The 25,321-nt window shown below is 40.8% G+C and overlaps 1 protein-coding gene across 1 annotated transcript in view; it reads left to right on the top strand.

Annotated features, from left to right (window-relative positions):
* Positions 1–24,870, top strand: part of SLC2A12 (solute carrier family 2 member 12) — a 29,752-nt gene extending 4,882 nt beyond the window's left edge. The window contains exons 2-5 of the mRNA XM_031054049.2: positions 2,977–4,296; positions 21,268–21,390; positions 22,930–23,062; positions 24,258–24,870. Coding sequence (XP_030909909.1) covers positions 2,977–4,296; positions 21,268–21,390; positions 22,930–23,062; positions 24,258–24,354 — 1,673 coding nt within the window. The 3' untranslated portion in view covers positions 24,355–24,870. The remainder of the gene's footprint in view (positions 1–2,976; positions 4,297–21,267; positions 21,391–22,929; positions 23,063–24,257) is intronic.
* The last annotated feature ends 451 nt before the right edge of the window (positions 24,871–25,321 follow it).

The following is a 25,321-nucleotide window of genomic DNA, read 5'->3' as shown; positions in this document are numbered from 1 at the left end:
AGCTCACAACTTATTGAAGTTGATAATCTGGATAGAATTCAGAGAAAACAGCTTTGAATGCTTAAGGGACTGGCAAACTTGTAAAGCCTCAGAGGCTAAGTAGCTTATCAAAGAGAGGTCTTTGGGATGACTAGATGACAGGCCATAATTTTGTACTTGGTGAACACAGCTAAATGTAGGCAAACAGAGAATGTTATATGAAGTTGCAGAAATTAAGCCTAGAAATAATTTATGGATAATTTACAGTGAAAGAAATTAGCCACTGGAACAAATACTGACTTAGAATCATTTGCTTTCAACCACTATCAATTTTTAAATCAAAGCTGAATATTTTAAACAGCCCAGTTCAAATAAAATATTATTTAAATGAGTCTGAAGGGTTATGTTGTGCTGTTCATAAGTGTCAAACTGGATGAACACAACGATCTCTTTTGGCTTTATAATGTATAAATTAAGGCAAAATCTTAGGTTAAATCTACATAGCTCAATGATGTAAAATACAGAGATATCCAAGACAACATAAATATCAGCACTGAGCAGTAGTTTGGGCAGAGCACTGTGATACTGTGATCAAATTAGCAGCGTAGCTTCTGGTACCCAAGCTCATTAATTCAGCACAACTCTGTCATTACCAGCCCTGACTTCTAGCTAGGATTCATTAAAAGCTGTATTTTTAAGATCCAGTAACATACAGCAAGAAGGCAAGTTAAAAGTATAAAGGGGAGGGAGAAATTAGGTTTTGCAATTATAACATGTTTATTGCATGCATGCAGTGGAGGAAGGAGCACATGAAGCACAAAGCAGCTTAACTGGAGTCAGTAGTACTTCCACTGGAGTACTGGTCAGTGCAGTTCAGTGTATGAAGGAAGTACAACAGGACCTTGCCCTAACCTAACCCATTCACTAACCTCTGCTTAAAGAAAGTGCAATGACCTTGGATACTACAGATATGAAAGAAGAAGCTTTAGACATAATACAGACATGGACAACAACAGCATATATATACATATATATATATATATATATATATAAAGATTGTTCCATCACTGAAGCATTTTGTAAATTTGTTTCTGACATTTTCTTCAAGCTGTCCTACCTCCATCACAATAAATCTACCATCCACCCCACCTTATGAAAGACTTCTCACAATATCCCATATCCCCCATGCTCTTAGGGCCCATCATGACAAAACCATGTGGTTTTTTACCATATCCTGCCTATCTCTGGTTTTTCAGTCACCCACGCCCAGAAGCAGAGTAGGCTGAGTGGAGCTGGGTGCACTCAATAGCTCCTGCTGTTGCCACTTGGCTTCTGCCTGACTAAAAGGGAAGAAAGGGAGATCCAAGTAAAGAGCTAATAGGTGATACTTATCTTAATAGACCTAATGGTTTAACTAATATCCCCTGACCCTGGAGGCACAGTTTATATTCACACAGTATACTCTGCTACCCTCTAAAATGACTCAGCCTTCTGTGGAGTGGATGTAGGGTGTGATAGCAGGCTCACACCTTGAGCTGCCTCCAGGAATTGTTAGGAGAGTAAGAGTTGGCTTGGGCACAAACATGCCAGGGACCATGACAGCAATTTAGCAGGATATGTGGCCACATGCCATGGTCTGGGCCTGAGCTCTGGCACTGTTTATTTTGGTAATGCATACTTACTGCTAGGGCTGCCCTTCTCCTCTCTTTTCATAATTTGCTTTAGAAATGTAATATCCTCTGTCAAATGAGACTGATCCTTGCCAATGTGCTCAAAAGTTATTGGCGAGGAACTCCAGGCAGTCAGTGCGATCAAAGAGCCTTAATGCCTTAGAAAAATAAGCTAAAAATTAACAAAGTATATGTATAATTTTCAATTAGACCATACACTACTTTCCAGCTTGTTGCAGGAGAATTAACTGAAAGACTGACTCAGTTGTGCTGCAAAAGCTACCTCTCTTCAGATACATCCTATCTCTCCAACTAACCAGAAAATCAGAAGTAAATTTTCCTACTTGTGTGGCAGCCAACATCATGATGAGAGGAAAGTCATGCTGGGAAAAAGAATAAGACCAACAAAAACAAACTGATATATTCTTAAAGGTTTAGGGTGTAAAAGGCCTCACAGTTACGAGAATAGGATCAATCAAATCTATCTTGTAAAAATAAACAATGAATCATAGTTGTATAAAATGAGTTTGTTTTAAAGTGGACATTCAAAGGCATATAATCTCCACTTGGTTTATGCTTTCACCATCTGTTTTTTATTCCTGACATTGTGGCCATCATAAACTACTCAAAATATTAGATCCTGGTATTCTGAAGTATCTGAGATTAGTGATGAACAAAGCCCAGAAAGTTCCCGAATTAGTACCTCAAAGACTGTTTTCCCTACAATATCCCAGCTATCTGAATCAACCTGGTGCTTGATGGATAAGTTTCCATTTTGCAAAATAAAAACACTGGTACCAGCAGCCTGCATGTCATTCTCAGGTGAATCAACTGAATTGGTAAGTGGTAGGAACAGCGTAACTTGTTAATTATTCAAGTCAGAGTTGAAGCAATTTCACTTGGAAATTATTGTTTTACTTGCCCATGGTACACTAGTTAGGTGGACAAGACTTTCTCAATTCAGTACACGAAAAACACTGAGAACACCTCAAAGGCAAAAACCGTTTTCTTAAGAAAAGATTTTACTGTCGGTGTTGCTTTTTGCAATGTCACTCTGAGAGGGAAGTTTTAATATTTAGGGCCAGATCAAAATCTTATTGACTTCTGATCAGGAAGATAAGAAACCCAAAAGCATTAAAATTAAAGAGGTGTTTATACAAAATACTTTTTTTTCCCAAAAAATATAATTTTATGTTATCTAACAGCTTCACTTAAAAATTATTAAAAGATTTTTTGGACTGGTATATCAGTCCAAATAAAAAGTTATTATTAATTGTCAGAATGTTGCAGAAGTCACACTTCCAATTTGTTGTGTTTTTTTCTCCAGTTTCAGGCTGTGGAACATTTACCTTTCTATCTTCTGCTGTTGCTGCTGTGAGTGGACTTCTGATGGGTTATGAGATGGGCGTTATCTCTGGAGCTCTTCTTCAAATGAGCAGCATATTAGCACTCTCTTGCAAAGAACAGGAAATCGTTGTGAGTTCCCTGCTTTTTGGGGCCTTATTTGCATCCCTTATTGGTGGATTCCTGATAGACAGATTTGGAAGGAGACTTGCTATTATTATTGCATCTTCTTTACTTGTGTTGGGGAGTTTGATTATACTGCCCTGTGAATCATATGGGCTACTTATTGTGGGACGGATTGCCATAGGTATTTCCATATCATTATCATCAATTGCAACGTGTGTGTATATTGCTGAGATCGCGCCAAAGCACAGAAGAGGCCTCCTAGTGTCATTAAATGAACTCATGATAGTGATGGGCATTCTTTTTGCCTATATTTCAAATTATGCTTTTGCTAGTGTATCTCATGGCTGGAAGTATATGTTTGGCCTTGTTATTCCATTAGGTGCTTTGCAGGCTATTGCCATGTATTTCCTTCCTCCAAGTCCTCGGTTTCTTGTAATGAAAAACAATGAAGAAGCTGCAAGAAAAGTACTGGAGAGGTTACGGGAAACATCAGATGCTTCTAAAGAACTTACTGCAGTCAAGTCTTCCCTGAAAGACGAAGATCAGTATAGTTTCTTGGACCTGTTTCGTTCGAAAAACAACATGAGAGCTCGAATGTTGGTAGGACTCATCCTAGTCTTTTTTGTGCAAACAACTGGGCAGCCCAACATTTTATTCTATGCATCAACTGTTTTGAAGTCAGTTGGGTTCCAGAGCAATGAAGCTGCCAGCTTGGCTTCTACTGGAGTTGGAGTTGTTAAAGTGGTCAGCACAGTCCCAGCCATAGCTTTTGTGGATCAAGTTGGAAGTAAAACTTTTCTGTGTATTGGTTCTTCTATTATGGCAGTATCTTTGGCCACAATGGGCTTAGTGAACCGTAACATAAATATGAATTTCACCAGCATCTGCAGAAGCCAGTCTCCAGAAGATTTATTTCACCAAAGACCAGGAAACCCCATTGGTGTCACCAATGGTAGCCTCAAGGACCACTTTGCTAGTGCAGAAAGATTGTTATTTGATGCACAGAGAAGTCCAGATGTTGCCAAGACAGGAGAACTGAACAGGACTGTCCTTGCAGGAAGCAAAAGCACAGCAGATTCTCACACGGAAAGTGGGGAAGTTCCTGTTGTCCTGAAATGGCTCTCACTGGTCAGCCTGCTCATTTATGTTGCTGCATTTTCAATAGGTCTTGGACCAAGTAAGTGTTTCATTTTTCTAACTTTTTGTAATGATTTACTTGCAGGTGGATTAAGTGCTGGGATGACATGCCTGCCTTGGCATCAGGCAATTCCCAAGTTAGGTGAAGCAACGTTTCCTGCTAATATGCATTGGTATTGTCAGAGACAGTCCTGGGGGGGCTGGGGTGTACTTTTTAGGAAGAGGTCCTGCCCAGGAAAGCCAATGGACTAATCTCTCTTCAATTCAATGAAGCTAAAAACTGCTCTGAGCTTTGTACAACGAAATTTTGGGGGCCCTCAATAACTTTGCTTTTCCTAGTCTATTGTGTCCTTACATTAGGAAGGTTAAGATGCAGGCATTTGCTGCTGCTAACTCATAAACCCAGCATAAAACTCAGCCTAGTGTGACACCATCATATCCATGAAATGACAGCATGCCTGGGTCCTGCTGAGGATCTGACCCCTTGACTATATAATAGTCTTCAAATATAGAAAAGACATTCAAGATATCATAGCTCATGAGCAAACTGTAGTATCATCACCACTACTGGTGCTGAACAGCACAAGTGGAAAAACACAAAGGCACAACACTAAACAGTGGAGGTACTGCTGTGGCTACCATCACATTTGCACAGTTCCCACTCTTTACAGACAACACGTCTGCCATTCCCAGATACTAGCAATTACATCTCTACATTTTGTTTTGTTCTGTTTTGTTCCAATAGCACCAACATATTTCTGTTCTTTGAAATGGTTGATTTTTTTAAGCCACACTGCAAAACCCCCATGCTTGGAGTCCATTATTCATTAACAGCTTTTATGTACTTTTTTCCCTGGCTCAAACTTGCCTTGCAAACACAGTGTACTCCTGCTGTACTATTATGATAAAAAGCTTGACACAAGAATACAATCCAACAATTGCACTAACAGCAACTCCCCTGCAGTATTTATTTATTTTAAACATTACGCACTGTGTGAGCAGCTTGAGATAAGCATTCATTGCCAGGGCAGCAAGCTTGACTGTGTTATTGCAGAATTATTCCTTTCCTTACAGATCATCCTGGGGGTGGATTCTGCTTTCAGTGACATAAGTTCAAAACCAGGGGTGCAGCCCTGAAAAGAAAATGTTACTTGAGCTTTTACTCCTGTGTTTCGAACACAAGATTTAATGACCCTCAAGGCAGGGGCACACATTCAGGCTTGGTGTCCTATTGAAAGGTGCTTTCCTGTTGACCTGGCTGTGAATGGGTCCCCAGTCATTTGAGTTGGCCTAATGGGAAGTTAAGGATAACGACTACTTCCTTGAGAGCTACAGAGACTGATGTATATTTGTCAGGATAATCTGAGAAATCTTTGAGGACAGTGCCTTTTTCTCTGATCTCTTTTTTGACCATGAGCACAAATGCTCTCAAACAGCAAATAAGAAAGAATACGCACAGACTCAGCTCCACCATGTTAAAATCATGTATGATAAAACCACATTGAGGCAATTTATGCAGACAGATGTACTTGCATAGAAATGAAGGACTGGTTGAGGAGAGATATAGGTATTTCAAGGAAAGTACTTTCAAAACATTTTCATGCCTTTAAAAGTTAAAATTGACAATATCTAGAAAATGCAGGAGTCTGAAAAACTATTGTGGTTAAATAATCTGGGTTGGAATGCAAAGTTATGATTTGCGTCTCATAAGCAGCCTTCAACATCTGCTTCTTGGAGCCCATATCCTTGAATGTATGTTAAAAGCCTAGCTCAGTGTGCCTTTCTTAGTGTAAAGAAAAATAGCCAGAGCACCTCTGCTTATATAAACAGTTCTAACATGTTTAGGTTGTTAATCTCTTAAATCTGGTCTGTGGTCTGGACCAGACCATTAGATATTGTCTACTCTGCAGAGAGGGAGGCATTAAGGCTGCACTCGCTGGCTGCTGTTGCCAAGCAATGCCTGAACATCAGGGGACAGAAGCACTGTAACCCCCATACAACTTTATTTTCAGTGGGAAAATCTCATAATCGGTGTGATGTCTGCCCGTCCTGCTGGCTGAGACAAGGTACTTCTGGGAATGTGTTTGCATGTAACCTACAGATTAAATCAGCCTCTTTTGGACAAGGAGCAAAGAGAATCTTGATCTTTTCCCTCCACCCCATAAGGCTATTCCTGGAAAAAAAAAAAAAAAAAAAAAAGTCACTCAGTTTATTTTGAGCCTGTGCTAAATCTTGTTCTGTGGGGATAAAGGACAGTCCACTTATTGCTGTTAGGAAGATGGTACATTCTTGATACACATGGTACATGTACTCTCCATGCAACTTCAGATGATGCAACCTGAGTTCTACCATCTTCTTTTTTTAGCTACTTGATCGCTTTCCCCAGCCCCCCTTCCTTTTTGGGCATTCTGGCCAAGAACTAGTTACAGTCTAGATTTGCACAGCAGACATTTATGAATGTTGTATTTTTTCCATGATTTCTCTTTTGTCTCCAAATTACATAAGGTAGATGGATTTTGTTTTTAAATGAACTAAACATATGCTAAATGTATTTATTGCCATTTATCAAAGCATACAGGCAGCACTCAATTTATTCTATGATTCTATGATTTTAATTGAGTGCTCATCACTCTTCATTTTGAGTGATGAGCACTCAAAAATAGACAGTAAGAGATAAAAGCCATTTTTGCATTATAAAAGAATTCACAGACTAGCAAGCATCTGCTTAGTTACTTTTTTGATTCTGGGGTGCTCTGCATTTATATCATCTGCCCTTAGGCAAGATAAAATGAGTATTTCTGCTGCTCTGTTTCACATTAATTATGTTTGATAAACTGCGATTCAACTGTTTGTTCACACTCAATTTCACACAATTATGAGGACATTTCGTAGGTGCAACAAATCAGTGTTGCATCACATTGCAGAACGGCACATGCTGTCTCTCCAGGGGTGTTTGTAGAGGTATTTCAAAGCAGTTATTAACTAAGGAAACTTACTTGACACCCATCTTTGCCTTGAGTTACCTTTGTTTGTATATCCAAATGAGAATCAACCATTCTCACCAGGGAAATATGTCTGCAGAGCCAAAGAGAAACCACTCCCTGGCTGCCATGTGAAGAGTGTGAGGGGGGGTCTAAAAGTTCAGTGTGACCCTGGAAATTAATTTAGCACAAAGGACACTCAGAGAAAGTCTAGTCAGGACCACGGCTATGCATGACCACTTACTAAATGGCACAAAGTTAACTGAAATAGTTGCAGAGCATCTCATTTGCCAGATGCTCTTTGCAAACCACTTGACAGGCAAAAAATAGTTGTCCTATCTTATAACGAGGGTTCACCTCCTTCATTTATCACTGTTGTGTGGTACAATGTATTGAGATGTGGGAACCAGGAAAGACAAACTCCTTATGAGGCTTATTTTTCAAAATGAGGCTGTAAATGTGGAACTCTTGGTGTCGGATAGAGCATGTGCAAGAGAGGTCTCATGGTTAACACCTGTAGCACAGCTGTAGCCTTTCTGAAACAGAGTGGGTCCAGCCCAGAGACCTGCTGCTTTCCCCACAGACCTAACAAACAAAATTCAGGTGTTTTTGTCAGGTAGCACCTGTTACCAAAGATCTGCTTCTCTGCCCTGATCAACTCCTTTGGTGCCATTTAGGATCTAGGACTAAACAGGGACAACTCCTTTCCATGTGTTTCTATATATCCCTCGAGTGACGAGGTCTCACTGGGTGATCTCACCAATAAGTAGCCAAAGGAGAGACAGTAGCACCACACACTTTAGTAAAGGGATACAGTGTGGTCTGGAAGCAATTCTCTTCACTGAATAAAAATCAGAGGGGCTCCAACAGTCCTTGGCTGAGAAGCAGGTAATACAAACTCAGTCTGGACACAACAGAGCATCTGTTGCATCTGTTTTCCCTGTCTGAATTTGTTCCAGTAAACAAAAAGCAAGTGAGCAAAACAGGTGTTGGGCAATACCTCTTCACACATATTGTAGGAGTGCAGTTCAAGGGGATCCATGAACGTCATGGAGATATTTTGCTGTGGAGTGGAGAACACATTGAGAGGGGGATGGCAAAGGCGTGCATTTGGACTGCATGTACTACATTGGTGCCTTGCACAAAAGATCTCTTCCTTCTCTGTCAGTCCTCTAAAGATGTTTCTATATAGCTGCAAAGGCATTTAGGCAGTTGGTGAATAAACTTTGGGATAATCTGCTGGTGTGAATCACATCAGCTCTGCTGACATCATGACAGTTCATAGGAAGGGAATGGCTTCTCTTCTAAATTACCTGTTGCTAAAGACTTTTTTGTCTCTGCTTTCCATTCAGCTTTAACCCAGATGCTTGAGTCCCAGGTTGATCTTAGTGCTTGAAAGGGTGGCAGGCCAGCAAGCTGCCCTTGGGTTATTAGTTTCACTGATGAAATTCCTCTCATATGAGGAACCTGAGATTGCGGCTTCATGTCCCCCAGTCTAGGTTCCCCCAAGAAGGGGCAGTGGCTACGTTTTCCAGCAAGCTCTGCTGTGATGCACCATGTCACTGCTGTGGAAACTCTCTGTGGGCCTCAATGGCCCTGGGAGGAACAAAACTTGTGCATGGAAATCAATGAAGGCAATCCCCTAGAGGGGAAAAATCTTAGGAGCAAGTTTTCACTGATGAAAGACTAGTTTGGGATGAGAATATCCATTTCTAATTTAAACGTGGGCAGATTTGCCATATTGAGTATATCAGCTTGAATGGATGCTTTAATACTGAGCTAATTTATTCCTAAAATGGAACAGATGTTTCAACATATTTGGAAATTTAGCTGATGTAGGAGCCACATTCCTCAGATAATTGACAAAGGGAAATATTCTCCCCACCTAAGAGGGGGCTTTCAGACCCTTGTTATCTGACCTCTGCTTTGGCACAGCCCTCCTTTCCTCACTAGCTGTTGAAGAAGTTTAGGGAGACCAGAAACTTAAACTAGACTGTGTGATACCATTCCACATGTAACATGCATTAACTTTTTATCAACCCTGAAGTAGTCACACAACTGGGCTAGGTGATCATTGTACATCCCTTCCAACTGAACTATTCCTACTCCTAGTCTTGTTCTATTCTGTTCTGTTCTGCCCTGCTCTATTCTGTTCTGCTCTGTTCTGTTCTGCTGTGCTCCATTCTGTTCTACTCCGATCTTTTCTTTTCTATTCTGTTTCCACCCCCCACCCTTGTTTTCTTTACGTCTGATTTGAGCTGTTGAATCATTAAACGTAGCTTTAAACCCATGCTGGGGACAGTGGGGAAGATGGAAGGAGGATTGGGCAAGAAGGATCAGGGAAGATAGAAAAAAGCTCAAGGGTTCATAAGAAAAGTGAAATCCATGGAGGTGAGGAAGGGAATAAGTCCTTCTTTCAATCCATCACTGTCCTTCTTATGCCATTTTATGGGGTCTGTGGCAGTGTTTCTTTGTGTAATTTGTTGGGTTAAGCAAGCCAAAGCCCAGAGTTGGAACATTGCCCTAAAGCCCAGGGAATTTCAGTAGAAATAGATTTAGTTCCCTTGATTTTGCTGCTGTGATTCTTAGATTAACTGTCTACCTGAGTTAAAGCATGAATCATTAGCACAGTTAAATGCAGAACCTTTTATGTTTCTTTAACCTCAGTCACTAAAGGCAGAAGAGCTGGTTTCACATGTGACAGTGAACAGCCCAGGGACTCTATCACAGTGGTCATATATCTTGCCAGAGAGATATGATCCAGGTTGCATAGGACTTCTTTTTCTCTGCCCCAAAATGCTCTTGCTCTTGGCCATCAAATGTTCTGCCAGAAACTGGAAAATCCTGTGGGAAGGAGAACTGTCAGTGTGGAAATTCTGACACCCCCATGTAGTTGTTTGTTCCTGTGTTTTGAAACATCATAAGCTGTATGGCCTTGTACTAGCTTGGAAAACACATGTAAAAGATAGGGGTGTCTAGAATTCATATCAGTATCTTTGATGTTAGAGCAGCATTGCAGGCTTTTACAGAACATGGCCATTGTATCAATTTATAGTGTGCATGAATTTGCTGTTAACAGGCGTTCATGCTCAACATTGCCTTGCAGTACACTTCTTTATAATGTTTTATTTTTGAGCTTCTACATTTTGTAGAGCAGCTGCAGCCTGGCCTTAAATTTCACAAAAATGAGCAGTATCAATTTTATGTCATTTTGTGGTTTACACTGGGAGAAAGAGATAGTGGTGGGGATTAAATCAAGTGCTCAAAAATAAGCAAGTGCTTAGATCTTTTGTTGGATCTGAACCAAAATAATAAACATTTAAAATGTTCATATTTCACTAAAGGTCAGTACAGAAAGTCCTATTTTAGTTAATTAAAAAATTATTGTGAATTCTTTATTTTATTACAAGATTCATAGCACTGTTCTTTTGTACTGAATCATCTTTTTATGCATGCTTCTATGTGGTTTGAATAGAGCATTCCTATTTATCTAGTTCATTATTCCTGTGCTATTCAAATGATGCCCTTATGTGGCATTTATTTCCCACTGTGCCTGTACTTCCAACCTGTAGTAGAAGACAAGGCATGCCAAAATGAAAACTAAAGCAAGGACTCTGAACTGCCCACTGCTCCCTATTTCCTTGCCCCAGACAAGGTTTATCTGAAGCCCCCTGTTAACACATCAGCTAATCCAGGAATCAGTTTGCCTTTTCACAGGCTGATTAGTAACAGTGAAGTACAAGGTAACTTAGGACATTTTTGGATAGTTGGATGCTGAATTACCGGATTTTGAATTGTAGAAAATATTCTCTAAAATACCAGCCAAATAGTTTAATCTTATCCACCTTTATAGAACATACAAGTTTGTAAGGCTTATTTAAGTGTGAAAAAGATCATAATAAGGAAAAAAAGGCTTTTGCAGTAATGCGATATTACCATGTCAGTGGGAGCTTCTCTCTAATTATTTTAGGACTTCAATATGCAAAGAGCAGAATAGCATTGCTCAACCCTGAGACTGAACTTAAACTACATACAGAGATGCACATCTGAAATCTGGGACATCATTTTCAGTGACATCTGTTTTCCTGTTTGTAACTTTAATTTTCAGTATGTGAATGAGGGCAAGTCTTATATCAGGCCAAGGGTTTTGCCTTCTGAAAGATGGAGCCTTTGGTACTGTGAAAAGAGGAAGTGGCAATACCATGCCCAAGCCGATATTCCTGTTCCTCCACTATGATGGTGGTTCAATTTGCTGTTGCTGGGCATAAAATTTGTCCCTCCGAGTACTACCTAAAAAAGGTAGGTGACTACCTGTGCTTTGGCATACTATGCTCCACTTACACAGTGATTTGAGTCAATATTTTGATCTTAGTGCTCTGGATTGTATAAATATATCTCTACTAATAACTGTATGTTTATAACTTATTGACACAAAGACACTGCTTGAGAGCAATGGCTCCTGTGTTTGAAATTAGACATAGTTTTTAAGTTTGACCTGGGTTAGTTTGCACCTGCTGACCAAAATTAAGCATTTTCCCTCCAGACCCACTCTAGAGAACTAATATTGCTGTGACTCTAACTAGTAATTGGGCCTAACAACCCTGTTTTCTTCCACAGGGACATCATCTTTTGTAAATGGATGCACTGTCAAGTAAATCTAGCATACCATCCTGTACTAACTTCCATATGATAATCAAGGCTGCCTATCATTAGCCAAATTTGCCCTTCTTCCTTTGTAAGTTGTGTTGCATTTAAGCATTCAGTAAATAATAGCAGTCTTTGATAGTCGTATCGAAGTAAATGAAAGATTTTACGTTTGTTTCCTTGACCATGTTCTGGGAATGAAGATCCTTGTGACACTGAAATCGGTAAAAAAGTTTATAGCACATATGTCAAGCTTCATAAAACATAGTTTCCTTTGGGAGAGAGGACTGGGAATTTTTTAGAGGCAAGTTGATCTTAGATCAGCTTTGTGCAAAAACTTGAACTGTGAGTAGGACTTCAAAAGCACAAACAGTATTTTATTTTACTCGTAAAGATCATAAAAATAAAATATGTATTGTAAATTATGAAAAAATAATTATGCCAGAGAGGTTAAAATGTGCAGTCAGGTAAATTACTGGCACTGCTGGGGATTATGTAAACTGGCAGCCAAAGTGTAGAGAGCATGGCCCAGTGTTATGTCAGCACATGAAATTAGGAGATGGTTTCTCCCCATGGCACCTGAGTTTCTGTGTCACACTAAGCCCTGAGAGGAAAGCCAGAAAGCTTTTCTCAGAGGGAAAGGAAACACAGGTGGGACCCAGCTTCTGTTGCCTTAGTACAGAAACTCTTATGAAAGGAGCACAAAATACACTTTGCAGTGGGCAAACCTAGAGCCTTCTCACTTTCCTTCTGGCTGCCTTCCTCCAGCAGCAACCAAAGGAAAGTAGGACCACCAGTGACAAGTGAGGGACCTAAAATATGGGTCAGTACAGGCCTCTCACTAAATAAATCACTGTTGCAATAATTAATCTTTTCCATTTGGAGTGTGTAAAACATACACACAAATCCCCATCCCTGGAAGTGCTCAAGGCCAGGCTGGATGGGGCTTTGAGCAACCTGGTCTAGAGAGAGATTGGAATTGGATGATTTTTAAGGTCTGTTCCAACCCAAACTGTTCTATTATTCTATGAAATCTCTATTTTGCATGATCAAAGGTTTAAATTGCCCCCAATTCCTGTGTCCCAACAGCTCTTTTCTGTTGTGTCCCTTTACAAGGACCAACATTAGCCATGGATACTGAAAAACCAGGTTCATTTACCACACCCGTCTGGGTGATTTCTCCTCTCCATACATTTTATAGGTGAAATATGCGATAATCTGAAGCAATTCAGGCACAACTTCCCAGACCGGCTTCTGCAGTCATTCCTCTGCAAATGCCTCAAAGGATTATCCTGGATTCAATATTCTGAACAAATAAACACCTACAAACAGGAAAACACATTTCAGGTTTTAATTAAAATGCCTTTTTTTTGGATGGCAGTATGTGATTTATTATAATAAGCACATTTTTCCTCGAAAGCTTTATTTTTTTTTTCCTCTCTCTCTTTTTCTCTTTCTGCTTGCCCTGCAAGTTGTTCTGTCCTCATGGGACAGTTTGAGTGTCTACATAACAAAGGATGAGAGAAAGAGAGAGAATGGCTGTGAAATTCAGTTAGAAACAGAATTGTCATCTCATACATCAATTCAAATCAACTTCTGTTAGGGGACCTGACAAAAGAGACTATTTCACCCCTCCATACAGTAAAGCTATAATGTATCCTACTGATATATTTGCTACTTGAGTAGTGTTATTGGGCCAGATAGGCCATGAAACACATTAACTAAGACAATTATGCCATTCCTTGATCCTTCTACATGTATCACTTCCTGCCCAGTAATCCTTTAGATAGGAATCACTGTCTCTAAGAAAGTTCTTTTTGTTTGTGACCATTCTTTCAAGCTGAAAATGGATGGTAACTGAAAATCACTGAAAACAGATTAAACCATATATTGAATAGCTTGCATGAATGAGGAAAACCCATACCAGGCATTACAGGGTTTTTTTCAAGTTCACGGAGATGAAAATTCCAATAGTAAAAAAAAAAAACCAAAATATTAAAATGCAGGCTCACAGCAGTGAGAAGTTTATGGGAGGAAGGATGGCTGGGGAAATCAGAGGTGAAGTACATCTCACTGCCCTCCTTGCCAAGGGGCCCAGAAAACAAGGGAAGGAGGTAATTAATGCATTGTTCTCATAGTCTCTTTCTCCAAAGCCCTCCTGATGCTCTAATGTAAACTGGAGGAAGTGAGAGTGAAGGGTGATTTCCTTGATCCACCACAAGGTTCCTTAAAAAAGCAAATGTGAGTGTTCAGCTGTCTATTAGATAGTGATGCAAACAGTACAAACACTGTACAAAGTACATGTTTTTATGTACTCTGATGCAGCCTCAGAGAGTCGAGGATTAAATCCCACTTGTCCTAAAGTATGTTCCTTTAAGGAGTCAGCCTAAAAGATTAGCTATTAGAAAGAGAAATGTTGTGTGCCAGAAAACGAAAATAGTTTCAGATTTGCCACTCCAGCTCCTTTTGGATCACCAGTGATATCATCTTGCAACCAATAGTCACAAAGCTGCTCAGAGAGAAGCACCTTGGAAGCCACAGAATGTCGTACCTATTGCCTTCTCCCACAGAGATCAGGATGCAACCAGAGGTGTGAGATTAGCTGAGGCTTCTGCAGACTTCCTTATCTCAGCAATAGAACAATTCCACTCCTTTAAATGTGCACACACAGAGCTTGTCTTGACCCTTTGCAGGTTGGTTGGCACTTTGCTGGCAGCTTATATGCACCCCAAAGCAGTACAGCCACTCATTTGCTCTGTATGTACCACTTCAGTCTCACTATGGGGCAGAGCCAGACAGACAAACTAAGCAGTTGCTGATTTTTAAGGCTGATCATGACACTCTGCTTTAGCCTCTTGCACAAAAGTAAGGCCAGAGTTTCAATTCACTTTTTATGTGTCTTATCTTTTACCTGCCTTGGAAAAGTACAGACTCCCTCTCACCCTCTCTTCTTTCCAGTCTAAGCATCCCTTGCTTTTGCCAGCCCCCCAGGTTTCCTTCACCAGGGACAAAAGTCTCTGCAGGGGTTGCATTGTGTGGACACTGGGAGCAGTGCCAATACAGTGCTGGTACATTACAGCAGCAGGTACCCACTGCCCCAAATCCCAGCTGTGCCCCCATTCTGTACGTTGTCATGGGTACACACCTCATCACCATGCACACCATGAAGGCTTGTGCCATCCCCCTTCAAAATCAAGGAGAACCAGGGCTGAAGCTGTGAGTAGTGGGCCATCTGGCTATTTGTTTTAATACCCAGCATAGGCAAAACCCAGACAAATAAAAAAGCTGTAGGGTTTCATAAGCTTGGGAAAACCCCTGGTCTTGGCAAAGGCAATCATTAGACATATCTTTTGATTTCCTTCTTCTAATGGAAGCTAAGCAGTGGCTTGCTTGCATCCAGTGCTGATCATTTGTTACACATTCCTAGAAGGTCTGCCTTCATTACTGGTAGGATAATCCCTTCCTTATCTTCTCTTGGACCTTATGTTCCTAACAACCCAATTCTCTCTTTCAAAGTCTCACATATTTCTGCCTACTTCCCTCCTAAGCTGTAAGTCCACTTAATCTTTTTTCCAGAGTTTATACCTCAGAAACTTGAATTCTCTGAAGTATTGCAATGGCTGCTTTATAAATCTCACCATAAAGAACTTGGTCTCACGCAATAAAAGTATACGAAAGGAAAAAATGCTAAGCCGCAAATGAATACTAAGGAAATCTAAAATTTCATTAACAAGAGCTGCTGATCAGCTTCCAGTTTGCTTCTGCCTCCTGACAAGAATAAGGTCAAAACAAAGACATTCTTCATTCATGCACCTCACTTGACTGCAGAGTACCCTCGAGTTCACAGTATTGCTCAGGTATTACCAGATATTTCTGTTTCTCTGATGTAAGTCGATTATTTTCTTAAAATCATATTTTATTTAATATGCAGCTGTAAAATAAGGAAGTAAGAAAAACTTCATGAGGGGTTGAGACATCTCTATTCTTATGCCCCAATTACAAAGCTCATTAGGTTTGCCATGTTGGCTCTAACAAAAGGGACACTCAATCAATCTCTTACCCTGCCTCCAACAATAGCCAGCAGCAGATGCTGCAGGAAAATACATCAGAAAAGGCTCATGCAGCATGTACAACATGTCCTTTTGCCTATGTGTAATTTAGGGAACTTCAAGAAAAATGTTGGGGATTTATTTTTACTGTTGTGAGCAATAATTCCTGATGGATCTTTTTCCACACATATGGAGAAATGGTGCTTTAACACCCAGCATTTAATAGGTTTAAAACCACTAATATTTTTCACATCTGAAACACCTTGTCAAAGTGAGTTCCATAGTTGAAATACACTTTGTCTGAAAAAGCATGTCCTCCCTAAAGCCTCTCCTAACTGCTGTCCCTGGTAACTTCATTTGGATTCTCCTGGTTTCTGTCTTTAAAAATGCAACAAAAACCTCTCTTCATCTCCACTTCAACTCTGCTTCCCCCTGCTCTATGTTATCTAAGGTGAAGGATACTTTTCTGTTTAATTGATCTTTTCAGAGCCCCTTACATCATCTACTTCATCTGAGTTGACCAAATCTGCATTCAATGTGACAAATACAGAGGCATAATGTGCTCAGTGCCACATTCAGTGTCCCCTTCATAATAACTGCCAAACCTCTGTCTGCATCCATTACCTGTGCCTCACAGGAGCTGATGCTGTCCCTGGACTGCCCATGGAGGCTCTAGCATTTCTGCCCTGAGCAATGCTGGCATGCTGGTGTGGGTACTGCTGGCTGGTTTTGTCCTTGCTTCAGATGTACTGATAATGGATTTTATGGGTCTTTTTTTTTTTTTTTAATTAGTCAAAATTTTCAGATCCTTTTGCAATTCTTTATGATCTTTATTTTTATTAGCCTTAATAAATTTGTACTATCAGTACTTCTTCATGTGCATTCAAACCTCACTTGAAAGACCTGGAAATATACTGAGCACATCCAGTAATCTTCCACTGTGAACACTGGCCTTGTGTTTCTTATTATAAACAGCTACTGATCAATACAAATACATTCTCTTTTGCCCTTGGCACTTTACCAAAGCTCTTTGAAACTGAAAAGCACAGTGGCTCATTCGTTTGAATCCCTGTGTTCCTTAACTCTTTCAAAGGGACATCACTTTCCTCAGCAAAAAACCTAGACAACTCTTCCTCAAGACACTGTACATATCCTCCTTTCCTTCTTCCAGCTGAGATCACTTAGCTTTATCCCAGCACCAGCCCGCAGCTTGGTACAGAATTCTACCAGGGTGATGGCTTCCTGTATTCCTAAGAAATGTTTTCTTCGGTGCTGGCAAGTGTCACATCCTCCATCCCTGGCCTCTCGTCCTTGCAGCCAGCAGATTCTCAAAACACCTGAGGATGATACTGCAAGTAACTTTTCAGCAATTCTACTGTGTTTTCTTTGTCTGGATGCAGTGAACACCTTTATGGAAGACACATTTCTAACAGTTTTCTGCATTCAGTTGCTTATCTATGCTGAGCTATTTACTTCTATTTTATTTGGTTGTATATGTATTTTAAGCCCCTAATGAGTTAATTCAAACATTCTTCATAACACCCTGATATATTTACCATGATGATCCTTTTAATTTCTTTATAGGAAGTGGGCTTATTCTAACATTCTCCTTTTGAAACAAAATGTGGTAGGCTCTTGGTTCTTCCACTGCTACAAGAATCTTGAATTTGAAATGTTATAACCAATATAACAGAGCATCTTTGTGACAGTTAACATCTTGAATACTTGAACCCATGCTCAGCACTTAAGCAAGATTTGCCTTTTTTTCTCTTATTACATATCAGGCAAATTCCTGGAAGAAGCCATCATCTATGGTATCTAAAATGTAGCCCCAGCACTGTGCTCCATTATGCAATTCATTTAGCCCTAATGGAAGCAGCTGAAATCTTCCATTGTTATTGTGTTTTCTGCCATTACAGCCCCTGTGACTTTGTTTAGAAGTGAATGTCACCATCCGGTCAAGAGGTTAGTTGTATACATGAATCCTCTGCTCTTGCACTTGAGCAAGTAACGTCGGGTCATTGAGTTTCTGTGGCACTTAATGAAACAGTTCAGATTCAGTGCAATATTTTCTTCTGCATTTGCAGTAGGCAGTGTACAGATTGTACCATTATAAAAGACCATTCAGCTGCTCAATTTTTCTTAATTGCTGTCAACATGGAAGGCACAGCAGGTCAGCAAAGGCAAGTTATTACCTGCAGCCACTGCATGAACTGCCACTGCTGAATCTAGCAGAGGCTAATGCTGAGCCCTTAGCCTCATCCCTTATCCACATCTCACTGGAAGAGCACCAGCTCTTTTCACATCTGTCCACTAATGCTAGCTAAGGGGGACAGGAACAGATAATGAAAACTACTGAGTGTGTGCAATGTGGTTGCTATCACAGCAATCATATTAAATTACACATCAGATGGAGATGTTTGTTGGAAGTAGGAGGATTTGGCCCTCTTTTCAAGATCGGATGATTTCCCCTGTAAAATACCACTGCTTAGACTGGTGAAGGCAGAGCACATAGTTGACTCTGCAGGGACTTTGGGAGCATACAGGTTAAATTTCTGCAGCACTGCATGCACACAGTGCACAAGGTAGCAGCAATCATGAATGGGAGCCCAAACCTAGTTACTGGCTCCCCAAGAGAAGTCCACAACCCCTCTGTACCTACAGCAGCTCCTGCTTTTTGGCAAAAGTACAAATAGCAGAAACAACTCCAGAGAGGTGCTAAAAGCAAAGAATTGATCATTATTGCTGCTTCAAGCTTGGGGAAAGGGATAAACAGACTGTAATAAGTGCCAGAATTTTACAACTGCTCTTTCCCTGCAGGGAATAAGCCTGTCCACTCCTTGACAGCTAAGCAGAGGTCAGGGCCGTGCCAGAGGAAGTAGCTACCATTAGCAGAATGAAGAATAGATCAGATGTTTCAGTGGGATCTGTCTGAACTAAATAACTGGTTGAAATAAGAGCAGCTAACCACTACTGCAGCTGATGCAGTTCCTCAAGCATTTTGATTTCTTAACAGAAAATATGTTTCAAACCCCCAGACAAGGCACTGCAGCAGTTAGTCTGAAAGAGCCAGTCTGTCCTTGGAAAAAATGCATGTTACTGGAGCTGCCACAGCACCTCACATTCCAGCTGTGGCATGAGCTGTCCCCCAGCTCCCATGATGCTGATGAAGCTCATCAAGGTCAGGGCTCACCCAGCCTGGTGGGGCTGCCATGCCAGTTCATGGGACTTGGTCCTCCTCACATGTTACCTCTCTGAGCAGCCACTGCAAGTTGCTTGAATGCAAGAAGATTCTAGAAGTAAATGCAGACCAAAGTTCCCACAGAAAAAAAATATTCCTGGAGGGTGGTTCATGCTGTGCAGAAAGTGGGATTGAATTATTTCAAACTTTATTTAAATCCTGCCTAACATTACTGTGAATATCCCCTTTGCCAGTCTCAGTGTATAGTGATTTTTCCAGCCGAGCCTGGCTGCTGGCTGCCAGGCCATCCCACGGAGACACACTCCACAGGCTGTGCACACCCTGCTCAGAAGGGCTCTTCTGTATCTTGCTTACTTGCTGCTTTGCATTTCGGCTAGCACTCCCCATCATGACATGTGGTGACTAGTGATACTGGTTTCAACAGTCCTGATGCTGAGGAGAGGCAAAATACAACCCTGCGATCCCTGTGCATTGCCAGGCCTGATTTTGCTCAGGTGCAGGGCTAGCTGGCCTGCAGGAAAACCAGCTGGCTACAGAAGTGAGTTCTGTTCTTTGCTCCCCACCATGCGTAGACACTGCACAAAACATACCCAGGACATTGTCAGCAGCAGAATTAAACTTTGCTGTGATCCAATTCAGAAAAAAAAAAGAGAACCACAACCCACTCTCTCTGGCTGCTGTTGGACATGGCAGCTGTGGTATGACTACGCATAACAGCATTAGGCCATTACACAGTGTGATACCCTGGAATAAAATAACTACTCTGCCAGGTCACGCCTACTGCGGGAGGGTAGTTCTTTATATTTTCCTCTTTTTAAAAAGGTAAAGTCTGAGCAAGCTCCAGAAAACGTTATTGAATTAAAATCTGTGGTGCAAAGAAACCTAGAGATTGCTCCAACCTGTTCTGTTGACTCAAGGCCCAGGGCTCTTCTTTCCCCCCCTCTCATTTGGCACTTTCTAGTCTCTTTACACAGCACATTTTTCTTTTCTACCTTTACCAGTACTGCCACACAGGAATGCTACAAGAATCCAGAGGGATAGGGCAGTGTGACACAGACAAGGACCCTATTTTAAAATGTATCTTTAAGACTGGCCAGTGCAAATGTCCTGAAGAAAATCCCAACTGTCATTTTACAGAAACAATATAACAGAGGAGCAATTGATGATGTCCAAAGGTCTGAAGACACAGCTCATCCACACATACCTCTCTGCTCTTTTGCTGGTCATCTTCTAACCCACAGTCTCTCCAAGAAGCTTCCTCTTGCGAATGCATCTTGCTTATGTACAAAAAGATGACGGAGGTTTCTTCCTAGTTTTGTTTTATTTTGTTTTGCTTACTTTTCTAATAACCAGGAATAGTACAGAAATGTGGTGTAATTTTTTTCTCTTGCTATCTAGGTGGTTACACAGACAGCTCTTCATATCTGTATTTGGTTTTGTGGGCTAGCAACACCAGCACTTAGATCACCTGTGCTATGGTGTGGTGTGATATGAAGGAGGCAAAAATCGAACCCTCTCTCTTAATTTATATCACAGGAATGTCATTTATATGGAGCAGAGAGCTGGAATAGCAAACCTGCTCCAGTGTGGCCGGTTGATTTATAAGGTGGCATAAACACACAGTGCAGTTCTGAGGCTGAAGATTACTTTGGTTTGCTGCCCCACTTCCATTAGCATATGTCACTTGAGAATTATTTAGTGACAGCTCCTTTTCCCACACAGCTGTGCAGTCAGAGCTCACTTCCCTGGTTCTGTGCGTGCCGGTTCTGCCCCGGTGCCACCCGCTGCTTGCCCTGGAAAATCACCTTATTCTTTCAGGTGGCCTCGCCTGAATCATAGAAACATAGAATGGTTTCAGTTGGAAGGGACCTTAAAGATTATCCAGTTCCAACACCCCTGCCATGGGCAGGGACAATTTCCACTAGACCAGGCTGCTCAAAGTTTCATCCAGCCTGGACTTGAACACTGCCAGGGATGGGCCAGCCACAATTTCTCTAGGCAACCTGTTCCAGTGCCTCACTACCCTCATAGTGAATGGATTACCTAAATGTACAGCAAGGAAAGCCATTCCTTTGAAGACAACGTATTTTTGTTTGTTAGTTAGTTTGTTTGATGTTTTATTCCTTCTATTTCAGTGGCCTGGCTGGTCCTCAGCGAAATTTTCCCTGGTGGCATCAGAGGACGGGCCATGGCTTTGACATCTATCATGAATTGGGGTATAAATCTCCTCATCTCTTTGACATTTTTGACTGTAACTGGTAAGATTTCTCTGTTTCCTTCCAAGTTGATGTTCTCCTAGTGGGCAAAATCAATGTTTTCTATATGAACATCATTGCTAAAATTGCAGTTGTGGTGCCTCAGGAAACAGATTCAGATTCCATTTAGTTTGTTAGTGTAATATCACTGTTTCTAGCACACCCTTTGAAGCCTCATGGTGCTAGCCATCAAAGCACCTTGCATGTCTACTCCACAGGCTGTAAACCCCAGCTCTTGCCTTAGTAGTAGGTTGAAAATGTATGATTTAGTCATACATCTTCTGAAGTCAATGGAAGTTCTGATCTAGATCAGACCACAGCTTTTCTGATCAAATATGTTTAAAGACAATCCCATTGAAATAATTCTTTTTCACACTAATGGCCTGGCTTTGAGAGAATTTCCTTTTGAAAAAGGTGTCTTTGTAAGGGAAAATTATTTCATGTTTTAATGCAAGAAAATAGACTACCATATAGCAACTTATAAAGTGATGATAAAAAAGGGGAAGGGTTAAAATGTTGATGTTGAAATGAATTGATTGGAAATATTTTTCTGATTTTATTTCATAAGAAGCTTTGTAAATTTTAGGTTTCAGTCTTATTTTGAAGAAAATACATGCTGAAAATCAAAATATATAAGGGAACAGAAATTCCAGGTTTCCTTTTACTCTACATTACTTGCAGGCAATCAACGCACAAGAAGTTGAGGTGGTTTTTATCCCGTTAGATGCATTTTGAGATGGATTTGAAAATAAGCACAATCTGTGACTAAAATGTGTAAAAAAACCCCTGAGTACCATCTTGTTTGACACTGGGAAAAATGTGCCAGGTCAAACTCATTATGTCCATACTAGCACTTTAGTTAGATCAAGGGTCCTCTCCAGAAGCAAATAACATGGTTGCCCAGCCCCCCCTCACTGCATTTTGGTTTGCAGCATAGAACTGCACTCCTGAACTGCACAAGCTTTTGGACAAAGCCAAACCAGAAAATGCACAGTAGATGCACTCCAGCTGCCAACACTTGCTCAGTACTTGGACCAGATTGGACCTAATCCTAAGGAAATATCCCCCAAAATAGATAGTGCAGACTTCAGGTACTCAGCATCAACTGTTTCACCTGAAAGTCCCCTCCTGTCATGGAGCTTGACTTGTTAATGTCCACCTAGCTGCTATTTTGGTCTCAGCTGCAATTAATGTAAAGCTGCAGTAACTCTATTGGCTTAACTGTCTCTAATCTGGATTTATGAAAGTGTAACTACAAGCAATTACATGTTCCAGAATGACTGCAAGCAAAATAAATTAATAGGTTCCTGTTAATATGAATTAACAGGAGCCATCAATTGTCTTTCATAAGAAGTAGTAGAAAAAGCAAAACCACTCTTACTGTCCAAATTACAGCCAGGCACAAATAAGTGAGCTAAGGATAAGAGCCTAGCTTCTAAGTTCTCCTGTGCATTAGGAGTTGTATCCTACAAAATACAACAACAGAAATAAATTGTAATATTTGAAAATTTAAAACAAAAGACACATTTTCTTTCTTCGCAGAGCTCATTGGCTTGTCCTGGGTGTGCTTCATTTACACAATCATGAGCCTAGCATCCCTGGCTTTTGTGGCTGTCTTTATACCAGAAACGAAAGGATGCTCTTTGGAGCAAATATCCATGGAACTAGCTGAACAGTAAGTACTAACACTGTGATCGCATCAGCCAGGTGCCAGAAGGACAAAGCCTTCCAATGCCACATGCTAATACAAAAAGGAAACTGCATGTTTTTGTTTTTGTTTTGTTTTTTTTTTCTGGAGAAAACATGTTTTCTCAAGGCTTGAACTTGCGTATGTTGATCTTAGCAGCCAAGCAAACATTTAGGTGCTGCTGAAGGACTGGCCCTAAAAGGATAGTGGTTTCTGTCTAGCACCCCTGTGAGGAACACCTGCAGCCAGGCCTGGCTCCCCAGCACTTTTGCTTGCTGGTATTTGCACAGAGAAGGGCAACTGTGATCTGACATTTAGGGCTGTGTGTCTCAGCCTGCAGGCAGAAAAAGGGCAGGAGAGAGACACTACCTCAAATACTTCAAGGCTCCATATGAGTTTTGATAGCTCTTTTAGATGGCAGTTTTTTGTGCATTTACTGAGTCCTGTGGCTCTGTAGACTCTATGAGCTCGTGCCTATAAAAGCTTCTTCCAGTATGAGTTATGTGTCCCCACATCACCATGTAAAAAGAGAATAGCAATGAGAAGAAGAGAGTGCTGGTGACATGAATGCCATGTTCCCACTCCTTTAATATGACCTATTCTGACCCTATCAGTCTTTTCTCATCCCTTAGAAGTAAATTGGCCCTTGGAATTATATGCGTTCAACAAAAAGAGCACATCAATTTGAAGAACAGAATTAAATGGTTTGCTGATACACATGCTATTTCCTTACAGTCTCCAAATGTAGGTGTCATTGTCCGTAAATTGACTGGCAATTTTTGCTATCAATTTATTGCTTCCCCCATTCTTTTCAGTTGGTTTTGGCAATAAAAAATAATAGAAAAAGTAAGCAGCTTTGTTTTTTAAAATGTGGCACTCTCCTGACCTGTTCAAAGAGCTGCTTTACAGCAGCCATTTGCTTTTTTGGACTCACAACTGACTTACCAGCATAATGATTAAAAGGATAAAGAAATGATAGAGGAAACAGTTCAGTGGGCAGAATTTTTGCAAGGCTGATGCCTTGGGGTGAGAGTCAGGCCCCTTTGGTGTGTGACATGCTTGTACCAGCCAGGCAGAAGCATCCCCCAGTTCATCGCCACACCCAGGCTTTACAGGGTAATGCAGGGAGAGCATGTCAGCTGTATTTGATGGCAAACCCTGGCGTGTTTTTCTCCTTCTCCAGGAAATACGTGAAGACCCCGTGGTGCTGGATGAACCAGCGCAGAGAAAAACTGGTGCCGGTGGAACTTGCTGCAAGAGAGAAAGAGCAGCTCTACTAGACCCAGGGCAATCAAAGCAGCCTTTACCAAAAGGCTGATAAAAATAACCTTTAGTGATGCCCACACTGATGGGACACATGGTATCTTTATTATACACATGATATTATCTCTTTCATTTCTTAGTAGAGCTTCTTTCAGTTGCAGTTTACAGCCAACATTAAAGATTGTTGTAGTTTGTAATTTACCAGAAATCTGGGCTCTGTCTGCTTTAGACCACCATCCCTCACCTTCCCTCGGGTTACTCACCTCTTACCTATAGGAGATGAATGTATATTGTAATAATGTGCACAATTCTAGCTGTAGTTATTCAACAGGAGTTCAGCCTGGAAGAGGTGCAAAGAATTACTGGGGTACTAAGGTGAAGGAAGGAATCTGACAGGAGGAGCTCATCAAAGACAGGTCTGTTTAGCCTAGCAAACACAGGACTGAGAAAAGTTAACAACTGTGTCACGTTAGTGAAGACAACACTATGGAACAAAAATAGACAACTACAGAATGTTAAGGATGGTGCAGGACTACTGGGTATGAACTGTTTACGAATTAATTTAGGTTTTTGCATTAGAAAACTTGAAAAGGGATCTTGTCCATCAGAACTTTTTTATATCACAAAGCATGCTCAGCTTATAAGAGGAACTTTCCCTACAGTTTCCCAGGAGGGACAGGATTCAGTGACCCAGGAAATACTGCTCAGAAAACAATCAAATTGTTTAATGGGGGGATATTTGCATAATAAATTACCCTAGATCAAGGATGGCCTTACAGAAGAGGCAGTAGGATTTCTTTGGCTTCCCCGTCCCAGGAAAGTTGGAAGCTGGAGGTACCAGAGTTGATGTCAAAATGACTTTATTTCTCAACACAGGGCACACTAGACTTTGGCTTCTGGATTCTGAAAGCAAGATTTGTGTGGTACAAGACAGAACAAAGGGATTTTCGAAACCATAATCACTGCAAATCATAAATTATGTCA

This window comes from Melopsittacus undulatus, chromosome 3 (genome assembly GCF_012275295.1).
Source record: "Melopsittacus undulatus isolate bMelUnd1 chromosome 3, bMelUnd1.mat.Z, whole genome shotgun sequence".
Lineage (NCBI taxonomy): Eukaryota > Metazoa > Chordata > Aves > Psittaciformes > Psittaculidae > Melopsittacus > Melopsittacus undulatus.
The sequence above is the reverse complement of the archived record's forward strand: the minus strand, read 5'-3'. Positions and strand labels throughout refer to the sequence as shown.